The following is a 17,513-nucleotide window of genomic DNA, read 5'->3' on the forward strand; positions in this document are numbered from 1 at the left end:
GAAGCACACACACATGCATCGCAGGGCACGTTGTATTTAGGTACCAAATCGCCACATTCACTCATTTCAACCAAAATTTCACATTGCATTCACGTGGAATTTACGTAAAAACGCAACGTTATTTTAACTAAACCACAACCAAAAATTCATGTTATGTCAACGTAGAAAGTACGTAATTGTTTTACGAACCAAAAATTCACGTTGTATTCACGTGGAATTTACATAAAACGCAACGTTATTTAAACTAAACCACAACCACAACCAAAAATTCATGTTGTGTCAGTACCCCCCGCGGGTTAGGGGGAAGAATTTACCCAATGCTCCCCAGCATGTCGTAAGAGGCGACTAACGGATTCTGTTTCTCCTTTTACCCTTGTTAAGTGTTTCTTGTATAGAATATAGTCCATTTTTGTAAAGATTTTAGTCAAGCAGTATGTAAAAAATGTTAAGTCCTTTGTACTGGAAACTTGCATTCTCCCGGTAAGGTAATATATTGTAGTACGTTGCAAGCCCCTGGAGCAAATTTTTGATTAGTGCTTTTGTGAACAAGAAACAATTGACAAGTGGCTCTATCACATCTCCCCCAATTCCCCGTCGCGATATAACCTTCGTGGTTGAAAACGACGTTAGACACCAAATAAAGAAAGAAAGAAATGTTGTGTCAATAGAGACTTTAAGAAGGGCTACCACATTCATATGGTTGGCATTTTCGTGGTTGCAAAAGACACTCGGCGGGGGAACACCATGTGTCGCTAGTACAGCGGTTAAGAGGACAGAAGAATTTCGTTTCGCTGGTCGCACCGGTTCAGAAGTGTCGATCAGATAATACCAGCTGCCTCACTTCTGCTGAAACGCATCAGATACTCAGGCCACAACTCAACACATCATAAACTTTAACTGCTTCATGCATTTTTCTCCTCTAGGCGGCTTGACCAGCCGACTGAAAAGTTGAGTCGGCCTGATGTTTGGGTCGCCATCTTGAAATTTCTTTCGTCTGCTCAGACACTCACTTACCCAATTCAAGCCTGCTTTACGGCTTTTTAAACTTGATTTTTAAAAACATTTCAATGATAAATCGCGCCTAAAGATGTCAGAGCATACATCGATTTCCCAAGGTAGGCATATTTTATGACAATTCGAATATAAAACGCGACCGAAGTCACTTTCGTCAGAATGACCAATTTCTACGAATTTCGTTTCTCTTGGCGAAGCGAATTTCTGTTCGTAGAGATCGGAAGTCACGTGTACTCAAAAAGGTGTGACATTTTACAACCGAAAATGCCAACGAAACGAATGTGGTAGTGCTTCTTAATCTCTCTAATGTTGAAAGTATGTAATTGTTTCACGAACCAAAAATTCACGTGGAATTTACGTAAAAACGCTAAGTAATTTCCACCAAACTACAACCACAACAAAAAACTCACGTTGCATTCGCGTTGATTTCACTTAAAATGCAACGTTGTCTTCTAACGTTATTTTGACGTGATTTCGTCCATACAAATCTACGTAAATTTACGTTAAAACTCAACGTAAACCCAACGTTCGCCAACGTGAATTACAACGTAAAATTGTTTGCTGGGGAGCCATCCCTGTTAGATTGATAAGTTATATGACGTGCGCTGTGGCTGGGTGGTAAGACGTCTGCCTCTTAATCGGAAGGTCCATACGCGATGGTTCGAATCCCGGCCGCGGCCGCCTGGTGGGTTAAGTGTGGAGATTTTTCCGATCTCCCAGGTCAACTTATGTGCAGACCTGCTAGTGACTTATTCCCCTTCGTGTGTACACGCAAGCACAAGACCAAGTGCGCACGGAAAAGATCCTGTAATCCATGTCAGAGTTCGGTGGGTTATAGAAACACAAAAATACCCAGCATGCTTCCTCCGAAAGCGGCGTATGACTGCCTTAATGGCGGGGTAAAAACGGTCATACACGTAAAATTCCACTTGTGCAAAAACACAAGTGTATGTGGGAGTTTCAGCCCACGAACGCAGAAGAAGAAGAAGATGAGTTATATGACACTTAAGGACTATTATCATTGCTAACCAAATGACATGCAAACAATTCTCAAATTGGGTATGAGGAAGATCCCATATATATACATATTATTGAGTCACTTGAGAAAAAGTGACTCTATGTAATCGGTCAGTGTTAGTCTGTCCGGCCGGCCGGCCGTAGACACCACCTTAACGTTGGACTTTTCTCGGAAACTATCAAAGCGATCGGGCTCATATTTTGTTTAGTCGTGACCTCCAATGACCTCTACACTTTAACGATGGTTTCGTTGACCTTTGACCTTTTTCAAGGTCACAGGTCAGCGTCAAAGGAAAAATTAGACATTTTATATCTTTGACAAAGTTCATCGGATGTGATTGAAACTTTGTAGGATTATTCTTTACATCAAAGTATTTACATCTGTAGCCTTTTACGAACGTTATCAGAAAAACAAGGGAGATAACTAGCCTTTTCTGTTCGGCAACACACAACTTAACGTTGGGCTTTTCTCGGAAACTATAAAAGTGACCGGGCTCAAATTTTATGTGAACGTGACTCATTGTGTTGTGAATAGCAATTTCTTCCTGTCCATCTGATGCCTCATATAATATTCAGAACTGCGAAAGTGACTCGATCGAGCGTTTGCTCTTCTTGTTATTTATTATATATTCAGTTTTAGGCAGATTAGAACACCCGTCGCGATATAACCTTGAATGGTTGAAAACGACGTTAAACATCAAATAAAGAAAGAAAGAAAGATTAGAACAATAGAAACTCAAGCACCCCCCGCGGGTTAGGGGGAAGAATTTACCCGATGCTCCCCAGCATGTCGTAAGAGGCGACTAACGGATTCTGTTTCTCTTTTTACCCTTGTTAAGTGTTTTTTGTATAGAATATAGTCAATTTTTGTAAAGATTTTAGTCAAGCAGTATGTAAGAAATGTTAAGTCCTTTGTACTGGAAACTTGCATTCTCCCAGTAAGGTAATACATTGTACTACGTTGCAAGCCCCGGGAGCAAATTTTTGATTAGTGCTTTTGTGAACAAGAAACAATTGACAAGTGGCTCTATCCCATCTCCCCCCTTTCCCCGTCGCGATATAACCTTCGTGGTTGAAAACGACGTTAAACACCAAATAAAGAAAGAAACTCAAGCACTCATGTACTTTTTGTGTGTTCAAGGTTCAACCAACAAGGAAGATTGTGACAGAAGCTAGTGTCACATGCATGTTAAGTGTGCCAAGAGTACACTGAGCTATAAGCATGCATGTTAAGTGTGCCAAGAGTACACTGAGCTATAAGCATGCATGTTAAGTGTGCCAAGAGTACACTGAGCTATAAGCATGCATGTTAAGTGTGCCAAGAGTACACTGAGCTATAAGCATGCATGTTAAGTGTGCCAAGAGTACACTGAGCTATAAGCATGCATGCATGTGCTTTGTTTGGTTTATCTTGTTTTCTCCAGCTCTTTTTACATTTAGTCAAGTTTTGACTAAATGTTTTAACAAAGAGGGGATCGAATCATGTTTGCTAAAAAAAATGTGATCACAATTAACGAAAATGGGTAAATTAGGTATCATGATTAAAATTTTAGAAATTGATCCAAAAATGATTTAATCTTATTCTTTATCATTTCCTGATTCCAAAAACTTATATATATATATAATATGTTTGTATTAAAAACAAGCTCAAAAAGTTACAAAGAATTCAGAAAAGCTTGCTCTCCAGTGCTTAGTGCAATACGCTACTTCACTATACTGGCTTGTCAATTTTACTTCGTTTTGCACGGAAAAAGTTAGCGATTTTCTTGCCGCGGGGATTGACAAAGCTGTATTGTCTTGGTGAAAAAATGCAGTGCGTTCAGTTTCATTCTGTGAGTTCAACAGATTGACTAAATGTTGTAATTTCGCCTTACGCGACTAAGTCTCTCTCCATCTATATATATATATCCCATGACCTCCCTTCTTTGTCTCTGTTACTTCAGTATGGGTATATATGTTGTATTTTTATAGCTCAATAAATACATCATGGACTCAAAAAAATATATGATAGTGCAGATTCCGATTTGGGCGAAGAACTACTTTGCTCCCGACCTTTGACCTCGCGCCGAACAATGTGACACATTTGTATGAAGTTCCAAAATCGTATTGCACGGCTCAGAAAACCATATCAGTTGCACGCAAAAATGAATCTCAGAACTGATCTGATGTATGAGATGCAATAAGCAAACGTTTCTTTCATTATGAAAGCAATGCAGGTGGGAAAAAACGAACATTCAACTTACAAGATAACCAGATGCTAGCGAACCAAAACAAAAACACGAGTACCCTCCCCTTGCTTCGTTAGCAGACGACTTTTGAGAATCTGTCAGACCGTCCTTACCTGGCACGGTTGGGCTTCGCTATCATCAGCTGTTTCACGTGTTTTGCGAGCAAGTCTACTCTTTTGCCTGGCTCTGCAGTAAGTCCACATTGGCGATGAAGGTATCTAAGAACTTAACATGTGTGTATTTTTCCGTAATCCAGTCATATTCTTTCAAAATGCAATCAAGCGGCGGTGACAGACTTGGGTCCTGTTTTCATCGCATCAATACCAGTTTAGGTTCATGCAAACACACTCGCAAAACAGTTTATCATGTAGATACATTTCAAATAGGGAGCAAATGGTTAAATCTACATATGTGTTCCCTAAAATTTGCTTCTCTGTCAATAAGACTAATTGTATAATAATGCGTTCGAAAAAAACAACGTGGAATCGATTCTGAATCGAGTCGAGTAAGCCAAATGGGGGCCAAACCGGTTTCCCCGTTCCGCCGACCTGAAACGCAAAAGAATTGTGCGCTTCAACTAAATGGATTTCTATACGACTTCATTACTTTCTTGCAACTTATGAACCTTTACTTAACGCTTTTAAACGGTCTGAAAGTAGTGTTACCGCGTACTTATAGATGCACTCATTCGTTTTATTTTTTCAGCGACGGTCACTTAGTTTAAGGTTGCAAAAAGGCCATGTCTCGCTGAAAACACTGTTTCACACTCCACAGATCGCAAAAGTGCCGCTAGTAGTCTACACTTTGTGTTTGATGGTAGAATGGGATATACAGATTACAACACTCGTGGTTTTTTATATGGCTTGTATTTCAGTCAAGACCCAGCGGGAATATCAATCGAGAGCCACTCGCCAAAGGCTCGTGTCTCCCGATGATATTCATCCGCTGGGTCTTGACTGAAATACAAGCCATATAAAAAACCACTCGTGTTGTAACCTATACATATACGGCTTGTGTCTGTGTGTGTGTCTGTGTATCTGTGTGTGTGTCTGTGTATTTGTGTATTCGCCATGCACGGCCAAAGTTCTCGATGGATCTGCTTCAAATTTGGTGGGCTTATTCAGAGAGACCCCGGACACAACCTCATCGATGAGATATTTCAACACGTGCTCTCAGCGCGCAGCGCTGAACCGATTTTGGTTCCACCTCAGCTATTTGGTTTCTACCTCAGCTACCCGGGCCCCCATACCGACACACCATAGCCGCTACACCACATCACAACGCCAAAGTTCTCGGTGGATCTTTTTCAAATTTGGACACCGTATTCAGCTACACCCCGGACACAATATCATCGATGAGATATTTCAACACGTGCTCTCAGCGCGCAGCGCTGAACTGATTTTGGTTTTTGTGTTCATTTCACCATTATAAGTAACTCTTCCTTATCTTCTCCAGTGTTTGGCGTTTATCTCCCTTCCTTCGTGTGGCTTTCCCGTTCAGTTGTAAGTTACTACTATTTTTAGAATGTCACTGCGCTGTCCACTGCGCTGTCCACAACGCTTCCCTTGCACCCGTAAGTTGTTCTTACTGTCAAAGTGAAAAGGTCGAATCAATTTATAGCCACGCGAAAAATACACTCTCACCTATCTCTATATATTTATAGATACAGATATGCATATATATATACGGCTTCTCTGTGTGTGTGTGTGTGTGTTTGTGTGTGTGTGTGAGCAACACCTGTGCATTGTTCAGTTCTGTTTGTGATGTGGTCTGGCGGCTTTTGTATAATTTTGTGTACTGGCCTTCCTTTGAGAAGCCATAACTTGCTCAGTCCTGTTTGAGTGGAGTTCGCCTCCAAAGGTGATTAACACGGTTACATTCGTCGACAAGGATGGGACTCGATATGGTCAGGAAAGGCATTATGGCCACTGAATCATTTTCGTGCTGTTCCCATTCCACGAATCTGGGAGGGACCTAAGCTTGGCGGGTCCATTGTTCGGACCCGGCGAAGCCGGCGTACGGCTCTAAGTACTTCTTCCCGGCGAAGCCGGCTACCCGGCGAAGCGGGTATTCATTCTAGTCTAGTCATGCGTGTCAGCTGTCGACACTTTCAGTGTACCGATTGTGATAAGATATATATATGCATAAGTGTGTCATGAGGGCACCAAGCTAAATGTGCGTTGTTTACTGTATCCTGTTTTCTCCAGCCTTTTTTTCCTCTCAGTCTAGTCATGTGTGTCCGCTGTCTACACTTTCAGTGTAGTAGGTCCGATCGTGATAACATGTCTTCTATTCATTTCCCTGTGCAATCTGTTGGAAAGACATTTTACAGTGGAGTCTCAATCCCTTCCTCCATTATTAAACTGGCAATCTCCTTATTTTCAATTCATAGTGTCAGTTATTTTACCTCCAGCTAACGCTTCCGTTAAGATCTACATGATTATCTCAAATGGGGGGAGGGGGTGCACCACTTAATTAATCTATGGTATGGGGTGGGTGGGTGGGGGGCAGTGCACCGCAATCTATGGTTAGGGGCGGGGTGCACCACTGAATCTGTGGTTGGGGGGGGGGGGGGGAGGGTGCACCATTGAATCCATGGGTGGTGGGGTGCCAAGGTATCTATGCAAGTCTGTATTGAAACTTGATAAAAAATGATTAAGAGCCAAGGTATCTATGCAGGTCTGTATTGAAACTTGATAAAAAAAAAATGACTAAGAGCCAACTTGGTTTTGTGTAAGTCAAGGTCATATTAGGTTTAAAAAAAAAAGAGAAGAGTATAATGTGTTGCAATATCCTGTTCATGTTGTGGTCTTTTGAGTGACGTGGTCTTTTGAGTGAGATTTTGTTTGTACACGTATCCAGTGTCTTCTCCTTCCTTTCATTCACTGAACTGCGCATTTTTAGTGTGAATAGATATCAGAGGTGAGAGGTGAACTACAGAATGTGACATTTACAGTTCTTTAAACATTTTGCGGGACTAGGAGTTACTAGCAGAAAGAACACTTGCATGTTTGCGTCTATTATTTATATGTCTTCTTTAAAAGTGTCTTATCAAAGTTTCTGGCTTGAGTGTGAATTTTTGTAGCTCAGACAGAAGAGAAAAAAATCTTGCATTTTTCAACCTGATCATCTTTTCAAAGTTTCTCTCTGAGTCTGAATTTCTGTGGCTTTTTGTTGTACATGAGAGAAACTTTAAAAAGATGATGAGGTTGAAAAATGCAAGATTTTTTTCCCTTGTCCCCCTTTCTGAGACTCTCTCTCTCTCTCTCTCTCTCTCTCTCTCTCTCTCTCTCTCTCTCTCTCTCTCTCTCTCTCTCTCTCTCTCTCTCTCTCTCTCTCTCTCTCTCTCTCTCTCTCTCTCTCTCTCTCTTCTTTGTTTTTTTAATTCTTTTTAGATTTGTTTGTTTATTACACTTGCAATTCTAGTGCGTGCAGTGAGATTGTTGGTACATGTGCGCTGTTGAAAGTATGTGTTTTACAGTGAAGTTAAACAGATTTTCACTCTTATATTTTCAGTGACTAACAATATTGTAGACTTCGATGATGGTCAGCTTGAGGTGCAGTCTGCAGACAGTTATGTTTGCAGTTGCAGGTATGTTTGTTTTTTTGTTTTTTTTCTTTCTCTAATTTGATCCCATGATTGTTGGTAAGTCAACAAGAGTTAATATGATCTGATGATTGTTGCAAGTTAAAGGGTAACCTTTCCTTCTGTTGTATATATATGTATGTATTACCCATTGAGTAAGTCCAGAGATCTACCCAGGGTTATACTTGGAATAAGGGTATCCTTTTTAATTTACTTGTGAGGCCAATGTCTTTAAACCACTTGGCTATAGCGCCAGTCGATAAATGGCAGTCAAACTTTGACGTGAAAATATTCACTTATTATTCAAATCATACTATATTCAGATTCAAGACTACGAAAACTGGGACATTTGACACCGCAGACAAACAGCCGAATTAACAGAAAACACATGGTCGACCTGTTAAAACAACGATCGCAGCAAAAAACTGGCTCTGATGTGTATGTTATGCAGTGTCCGCTCGATATGACCCCATTTCTTTCAAAAATATAACTATCTCTTGCTGAAATGCTGGATCACTTTGTATGAGTGTTAGCGACAATGAGTTTTGCCTGAGGTAACGTGAGTTTTGCTTGAGGTCGAGGTCACGGCAGCATCGGGACACTGACACACGAGCTTTGGAATGTCGCTGCAGCGATCGTGGCTTATTTGTGCAGATTTTTGAAAGAAAAAAGCATATTGATTGAACACTGCATAACATACACACCGGGGTCAGTTATTTGCTGCAATCATGGCAAATTAACTGGACGACTATGTGTTTCCTGTTCAGTGTGAGAGGTTTTGTTAGCGGGCCACAACTCTTCCACAACGCTTGCAAATTCTGACAGAGTTATCTGTTTCTTGGATTCTGTTGATTTTAATATCAGATGTGAATGATCTATTTTCAGGCATGCTGTTGGTTGCCTTGCTGCCATCAGTGTCTGCAGTTGACGACAATCTTGGGATCATTGATGCAGGTGATTGAACATTTTCAAAAAGACTTACAAATGTGACCGTGCACAAGAAAAACGAACACATTGGAAGTTTTTGACGAAGGGAATTATAACCTTTGCCTCCATGAGTGGCCTGAATATCGCCTACTTGGCAACCATATGCAGATCTCGGAAACGCCCGCAATACGTAATTGTTCCTTCTTATATATGTTTCTGTTTATACCAGCTTCCTGTGAGGCTTGAGTTTATAATTTCAGAAAAGTTCCAGTGGTTCTACTTTGCTCAGATTTTTAATTTTTTTGTTAAATTGACGGCTTTACTTCCCATGTCATGGGAGGCAAATTAAGGGTTGAAATCGTTAAATGGAGAAAAAGAATGCTGAGTAACATACATCAAAAGGTATTCATGCTGTCTTTCTTAGTTTTGAAATTTCAGGTTTCTGATTGCATTCCTTTTGCTCCTCACAGATCCCTCCTGCAACGCAACCCTCAATGGTACGAGCGGCAAGATCTCTCTGCCGCCGCTTCTGCTCAAGGGGCTGTGTTACATTAAGGTGCAGCGCAACGCCAGCGCTGTTGGCGTCACGACCCTGCATCTGACCTCTGCCGACATCAAGGGGGACGACTCCCTGGTTATCTACGATGGCAATTTCACCAAGGCTGGAAACAACGTCACCGAGATCTTGGTTTGGTCAGGTGGGTGTTATTCAGCAGGTCAGAGAACTCTCTTTCGATGCGCAATTTTCAGGGGAAAATTGAGTTTCTTTCTGAGAGAGAAAAAATGGGGCATGAGGGGAAAACTTTCCTTGAAGAAATTATCAAATAATGAGAGAAGAAAATTGAACCCGAGAGAGAATCATTAGTTGAAGAAAAAAATCTTTCCGAGTCTATGTTGTCATCCACTTTGTTTTGTCAGCTATGTGTTTTAGCTGTCAGGAGAAGCCATCAAATTGCCTTAAAAATCGCTTTATTGCATTTTCGGTCAGGTGCCTTTTCCCCCTGAACCCCACAGGTGCCTATGTGTCCCCTGGCTAGTTTTCATGTATTTTGTTTCCAGGTCTGTTTTCCAGCCTGATTCAGGCATGAAAATGTTCCTCTTTTTGGAGGATTTCTGTCTTTTGTGCCTTGCTTGGTATCAGTTTTTGATGTGCAAAATGAACACATTTTGAATGATGTATAAATAACTACCTTGTCTTGTTTTCATTCAACACTAAGAAACACTAAATCAAACTTCAATTTTCATTGGATTTAATACATGTACCTTCTTTCATCCTTTCTGACTATTTTTCGTTGTCATGTCTGGTTATTGATACCACACCAGGGTAGCTGTTGAATTTTTGGAAATTGTGAGAGGTTATAACTGCTTGTGCAGTGTTCCGATTTTTATTTAATTATATTTTAGGTTCAGTAATATTTTCTTTTAATGCTGAATAGTTTTCTCACAACTTTTTGTCTGCCTGTTGCAGCTCTGTCTGTCTCTTGTGTGGCCCTGTTTTATCCCCAATGCATCTCAGATGTTTGGAGATTTTAAATGGGGGGATTTTAAATGTACCTGAAAAGTAATGAGCTTGTAAGTAATGTATTGTTGTATTTCAGGACCAGTTACGGCAGTCATCTTGTCGACTGATGCATACCTGGTTATTAAGGTGCCCACTGCAAACAGCACTAGTACGCTTGAAGCCACCTACACCACTGATGGTATGTCAATGGCTTGTTTTCTTTCATTAAGTTTTTCTTCCATTAATTTTCATTTAACTCATTGTCTCCCAGGTACGGATATATCCGCTCAGACTGTTAGCTTCCTGTAACGTCGATCTAACGTCTGCATTCCAGCGTGTTACTACACAGTTACTACAATTCCGAGGGACCTGCTGCAGCACAGCTGGTCTCGGCTAAAAAAAACTTGGTCAACGTAGGTGGGCTAGAAAGTGTTAAGGTTACTCTCCTTCACATAATTTAGTCACTGACCTTTAATTGTATCTACTCCCTGCAAAAAAACAAAACAAAACAAAAGAAAGAAAAAGAAAACAATATGAAGAGACTGTTTGGCGCACAAGGTAAACACAATCGTACATTCATGCACTGTTTCATTTGTCATGCACCTTCAGGTTATTTCAAGTAAATATGAATGTTGCACTTAGGGATTTTTGTGTTGCTGTCCATAATTACAAAGGTGACTTAATATGAATTACAACCAGCTCGCAAGTTTTCCATACCATGCTGTTTCAATAATTTGTTTGACAGCTTTTATTCCTCAAATCTAGGTTTTTTTTATATGGTATGTTAGACTTTTTCCTCGGTGTTAGACTTTATTTTGCTGATTGGTGTGAAACTGCTTCCTGCGAGAGCCAGGAGTTGTTTTATTTTATTTCATTTTCATTTCATTTCCATTACTAATTATCCCATTGCTGTAGAAATGTTACAGCAACAAGAGTCTTGCTACCTAGGTGTGTGCATGGTTAGGTGTAATCAGACTTTTACCTGCCAGTGTCTTGACATGGGGTAGGACATTGACGGGCGCAGTGGCGTGATGGTAAGACGTCGGCCTCCTAATCGGGAGGTCGTGAGTTCAAATCCCGGTCGCTGCCGCCTGGTGGGTTAAGCGTTGAGATTTTTCCGATCTCCCAGGTCAACTTATGTGCAGGCCTGCTAGTGACTTAACCCCCTTCGTGTGTACACGCAAGAACAAGTGCGCACGGAAAAGATCCTGTAATCCATGTCAGAGTTCGATGGGTTCATTTTTATGGAAACACAAAAATACCCAGCATGCCTACTCAACGAAAGCGGAGTGAAGCTGACTATGCTCTCAGAGTATAGTGTGGGGAACCCAAATGGGCAAACGAGCTCACATGTAACCAGACAAATTCTGGAACGCTGAAGAAGAAGAAGGTGGGACATTGATACCCTCTGAGTGTGCACATGGAGTTGACCCGTCCCAGCCTGGATTCAAACTCGTGACCCTTGGATCAAAAAAGTCCAGTGCTCTGCCAACAGAGCTACCAGGCCCCCTTACAAAGAAATTACAGGTAGAGTCGAATCTGCCCTTACGTCCACCTCTCAACAACTCGCAGCCTACAACAACAACATCAGAGGATCCCCGACAAAGCTATAATGCTGTATGATAAACTGTTCCACTGTGACCACCTGTCTATAGGACCCACTTTTGGTCTGTCCAGTGAGTGGTCGTTGTATAGACAGGTTCCACTGTGTTGCAAATAAAGAGAATCTTAAACAATATGAGGCAGAGCGCTGTTTGGAGATCTGATGAACAAAGGGAAGTAAGCGCTGTATTACACATGTCATAAGGGAAGTAAGCGCTGTATTATACATGTCATAAGGGAAGTAAGCGCTCTATTACACATGTCGTAAGGGAAGTAAGCGCTCTATTACACATGTCGTAAGGGAAGTAAGCGCTGTATTACACATGTCGTAAGGGAAGTAAGCGCTGTATTACACATGTCGTAAGGGAAGTAAGCGCTCTATTACACATGTCGTAAGGGAAGTAAGCGCTGTATTACACATGTCGTAAGGGAAGTAAGCACTGTATTACACATGTCGTAAGGGAAGTAAGAGCTCTATTACACATGTCGTAAGGGAAGTAAGCGCTCTATTACACATGTCGTAAGGGAAGTAAGCGCTGTATTACACATGTCGTAAGGGAAGTAAGCGCTGTATTACACATGTCGTAAGGGAAGTAAGCGCTGTATTACACATGTCGTAAGGGAAGTAAGCGCTGTATTACACATGTCGTAAGGGAAGTAAGCGCTGTATTACACATGTCGTAAGGGAAGTAAGCGCTGTATTACACATGTCGTAAGCATTTAGAGCGCTTTCTTCCCTTTTGTTTATCAGATCTGTGTTTACAAAGAAAATACAGTAGAGGTCCTCCCTTTTTTTAGGTTTGAAGACCCCCCCAGTTTGACTTCTCCCATTTTATGACATTGTTTTTTCAGATTTTCTGTTCATAACCTCTGTTAATCTACCGTCATTTTAACTGCCTCCTTTAACTCATTCGAGGCGCAGCTAAATTTCCCCTGTGTTCCCTGCCAACGCGCGATTTAGAGCCATTTTGAAAAAAATATTAAAAATCAACAACACAAGATAACCTTACATACCTTATGTTTTTGCAAAGTTTGAAACTTACTCTTTTAGAAAATATATGAAACATTTGAAAGTACATACCTTTTGTTGTCTTCATATCCACGCAAAATATCCAATTTGAAGCAAAACAAAAAAACTTTCTACGTCATGGGTTCATCATACACAATGTCATGATCGACACTTGCATTGCCCGAATCATCACCCAAATGATCGTCCATTGGCACAAAATCGTCACCAGAATCTAAAATATCATCTCCACTATCATCATCACTGAGGTCAAGATCAGAACCGTACTGAATAACACGTTCTAGCACTCTTTTCAAGTTACTACGTCTCAGCAGAACGATCCGCCATCTTGGAAAAGTCAAAACACGTGGGTCGCACACCGTCAACAAAATTTTTATTAATCCCAACAATTTAAGGGAAGGAACTGTTTACAGTGAATGGTACCACTGTAGACAGATAGAAGTTCATTGCAGGGGTTGTTTCCCTTGGTCAGCAGGACCGTTTACACCGTTAAAAATTCGTGATATCCGTCGGAACTCAAGTGCCGGCACGCAGCCAACGCTAAACACAGATGTCGGAATTCCAGTTCCGACGCGCCTCGAATGAGTTAAGTTTAAGACCTTAATTTTCTCAGATTTTTTTAGGTCTTAAAAGGGAGGTTCGTCTGCACTAATTTCAAAAGCAGCTAGCATGACCAGTGGGTTGGTTGTTGCAGGTTGTGAAATAGACCAGACAGTGAGCACCAGCATGTACATCGGCTCCCCAGACTACATTCCTGGCCGTGGAGGCTTCGCCTGTAATTACGTTCTCTCCCGGGTAGACGACACCTCCACCACCACGCAGCTTGCGCTGTCCTTCCAGACCGTGGCGTTGTCGGCTGGTACCCTCAACATCACCTCTCCCAGTGGGGCTGTTGTGGGTAAGTTGGGAGTTAATTATGGATCTTTTTCTGACTGTGTGCTGTTCGCTACCTCTCATTTAAGACTGCGCAGTTTGTTGGTGTATACAGTGGCACAAGTTGTTGAAGGCCACACACCCCTTCCATATATGCATGTGGACACACTTACAGACAAGTTCACACACTTATGGACACACAAATCTACCGACACCACACACACACACACACACAAGCATGTGTACACACACACACACATACACACTACACACACACACTACACACACTTTGATTTATGTCTACCCTTCTTTTGTGTCCTTTGAGACTCTGAATTTCGGAATTCTTATAGTCTTCAGACAAACAACGAAATCAACTGGTTGCATCCACCTTTCCTATATATACACGTGTACACATATATATATACACAAATTAAAAAGTCCAAACAAAAATATTGCTCTTGAGCACAATATTTTTAATGAAGTACATGAAAAAAGATGTCGTAGAATCTCTAATGTGAGTGAACACAAATGTTCTTTGGCACAAACTACTGACAACGATACATCAGCGAGCTAGCTTACAGCAATTTTTAATGACTACCAGCAAAAATAGGAAAAATAATCAAAATACAGGCAAATCCGGATAAGACGAAATTGAAGGGACCGAATTGTTATTGTGTCCTATCCGAAATTTCGACTTGGTCATAGTACTAATCTTACGTCACATTACTGACGCATGGGTGACGACATGAACAAAAAAGAACAAAACAAAAGAACAAACGAACAAGAAGCAAGCTGACTGAAACGTCACTCGTGAATTACGTCACTCACCTAATTTTCTCAGCATGTAGCCTACACTCCTCCTTGCTTTCCATTCCGTGAAAGCGAATCACAGGCACAACAGTTTGGAGTTCATTTGTTAATATTTATAAAACCGTGAGAGCACATCACTGTACACATGAAAGTAAAAAACCACCACCATGAAAAGAAAAATGTTTGTTCGATGTAAACACTAAGACTATCGCCGTATGTACACTCTTGCCAGTCCGATCAAAGCACGCGGTCTCCCTACTTCTTGAAGAAGTCCATGATTGTCGTCTGTTTTCTTCCTTTCAACGCACCTTTTCGCGGCCGCGGTCTTTTTCACAACAAACACGCATTCGTTTTCTCTGCAGTTGAAACGAGGAAGATGCAGAAGCTGCTTCAATTTTTTGCCGATCGCGCAGAAACGTAGACAAAGTAGAATTGGGAATGTTAAATTCTTTGCAGATTTCCGATTTCGAACGGTCTTTCTTGTCAACTGCAGCGATCACTTTCAGTTTCAAATCAATCGTATGACTGGTTAATTTTCTTTTCCGTGACTCTGCCATGATTGTGGATGAACGCAAGACTGAACAAAGACTGAATGAGAGGCAACCCACAATTTGAATTCTTCTTCTTCCGTATAGTAACCACGTGGTTCACCCGTGAACACACACAAACACACACTGTGGGTACCACTCGCCCCTCCTTACTCCTCGCCCCCTCCTAATTTCAGTTCATACTTTATTGCGTGCCGACTGACCAGTCGGTGTGGCGTCCATGTAGAGAAGAAGGGAATAAGGTTACACAATGCGCTAGTGTGAGACGCCAAGTTTCGTGTTTCGAGTTGCTGTAGTAAATATAGAGTAAACTTTGTCTTTGGGACTGACTTTCTGTTGTGTGCTATCCGTCTTTCGACTTACGTAAGAGAAATCCCATTTCGAGCTCAGGGTACTTTGTACACATAGATAAAGAGGGATAATTCCGGACCAGAATTTCTTTGTGTGCTAAGCGAATTTTTGATTTAACCGTTTGTGAGTTAGCTGGATTTGCCTGTACTACAATGAAAATGCAAAATGAGTGCTATTTTAAGTACCAGAGTGATCTGTAGTCTTTTGGAGACTATGAATAATTAGGTGTCAGTTAATATTTTTAACACAGGAATGTGGCAAACAAGATTTAATAAAAATTATACAACCATCACATTGTAATTATGCATCAACTCTCTATGAAAAAATAACCAAAATTTGCAGAGAGATCACTAGAAATGACATGAACAAAACATCTTGTTTCTTCAAAGTCACTGGCCATGTCCATCTATGTATGTGTACGTTATTCAAGAAATCATATGTACTCGAACGGAAATCAAGATATATAAAAAAATATTCTCCCCTGTCCAGTTTTAAAATCACAGACACGGGTGCCAATCGTTCTTACGATCACAATTATGTCAGTTTGCGCAATTTCAATATCACAGGGCCAGTTTGATATCTCTGAAGTCGGTTCCCTGAAGTCAGTCCTGCTGTACCTTCTCAGTTCAGAAAGTTAGTGCCCCAGTGGCGGATCCAGGGGGGGTTTCCGGACCCCCCCCCCCCTCCCCAGCCTAAACAAATAATTAAAAAATTGAAAATAAAGAAAAACTGATGCTCAGATTGCACCAGATTGCTCCATTTTCCTTGATTTTCATCAAAATTTTCCCTGAAAGAAGTTTGGAAACCCCCCCCCCCCCCCCCCCCCTTGAAAAGGATGTGATCTGCCCCTGCTGCCCCCACTCTTTACTGCAGAAATTATGCTTTCCACATGTAAGAGTTCGGTAACAGGCACTTTCACAGGGCTGTGCTCTGTTGACTGCTAAATGTCGATGTTGGAGCTCAGTCATGTTCAATTTTGTCATCCTAATATTTCCTTTATTTTATTATCACAAGAATCAGCTCTGCTCAGTTTTGAGACATGAACTGATGAAGCAAAATGTGTCAACACAGAGCTTAAATGTCACATGCCGACAGCTACAGACATACACACATGTAGAGACTCGCACTGCAAAAATCAACCCTGTCATCCTTTGATCATTTCTATTTGGCAAGCGCTAATAACCCCTTTTCTTAAATGACAGCACATAGGCATATCACTTATGCTGTTTTGTATCTCACACTAAAAGAACAAAGTCAGCAACAAACATGGGTGGGATTCTTCCGGTATATGCCGAAAATTCGGATTCAATTATGGTCTTTTCTTTTCTCTTTTTTTGTTTTTTTTGGTGTGTTGTTTTGTTTGGTGTGTTGTTTTGTTTGGTGTGTTGTTTGGTTTGGTGTGTTGTTTTGTTTGGTGTGTTGTTTTGTTTGGTGTGTTGTTTGGTTTGGTGTGTTGTTTTGTTTGGTGTGTTGTTTTGTTTGGTGTGTTGTTTTGTTTGGTGTGTTGTTTGGTTTGGTGTGTTGTTTTGTTTGGTGTGTTGTTTTGTTTGGTGTGTTGTTTGGTTTGGTGTGTTGTTTGGTTTTGTTTGGTGTTTGGTTTGGTGTGTTGTTTTGTTTGGTGTGTTGTTTTGTTTGGTGTGTTGTTTGGTTTGGTGTGTTGTTTTGTTTGGTGTGTTGTTTGGTTTGGTGTGTTGTTTTGTTTGGTGTGTTGTTTGGTTTGGTGTGTTGTTTTGTTTGGTGTGTTGTTTTGTTTGGTGTGTTGTTTGGTGTGCATGTGTTGTTTGGTTTGGTGTGTTGTTTGGTTTGGTGTGTTGTTTGGTTTGGTGTGTTGTTTGGTTTGGTGTGTTGTTTGGTTTGGTATGTTGTTTGGTTTGGTGTGTTGTTTTGTTTGGTGTGTTGTTTTGTTTGGTGTGTTGTTTGGTTTGGTGTGTTGTTTGGTTTGGTGTGTTGTTTGGTGTGCATGTGTTGTTTGGTTTGGTGTGTTGTTTGGTTTGGTGTGTTGTTTTGTTTGGTGTGTTGTTTTGTTTGG

At 41.0% G+C, this 17,513-nt stretch overlaps 1 protein-coding gene across 2 annotated transcripts in view; it reads left to right on the top strand.

Annotated features, from left to right (window-relative positions):
- Nucleotides 1-17,513, top strand: part of LOC138948864 (cubilin-like) — a 73,594-nt gene that overhangs the window by 5,278 nt on the left and 50,803 nt on the right. Inside the window, exons 1-6 of one of the 2 annotated variants that reach the window (XM_070320494.1) lie at nt 6,900-7,181; nt 7,776-7,851; nt 8,731-8,799; nt 9,243-9,470; nt 10,371-10,472; nt 13,597-13,800. In XM_070320494.1, the coding sequence (XP_070176595.1) occupies nt 7,800-7,851; nt 8,731-8,799; nt 9,243-9,470; nt 10,371-10,472; nt 13,597-13,800 (655 nt within the window). In that variant the 5' untranslated portion in view covers nt 6,900-7,181; nt 7,776-7,799. Of the gene's footprint in view, nt 1-6,899; nt 7,182-7,775; nt 7,852-8,730; nt 8,800-9,242; nt 9,471-10,370; nt 10,473-13,596; nt 13,801-17,513 lie in introns of those variants that run through there. The other variant, XM_070320493.1, reaches the window with a different exon arrangement.

This window comes from Littorina saxatilis, linkage group LG15, assembly GCF_037325665.1.
Source record: "Littorina saxatilis isolate snail1 linkage group LG15, US_GU_Lsax_2.0, whole genome shotgun sequence".
NCBI lineage: Eukaryota > Metazoa > Mollusca > Gastropoda > Littorinimorpha > Littorinidae > Littorina > Littorina saxatilis.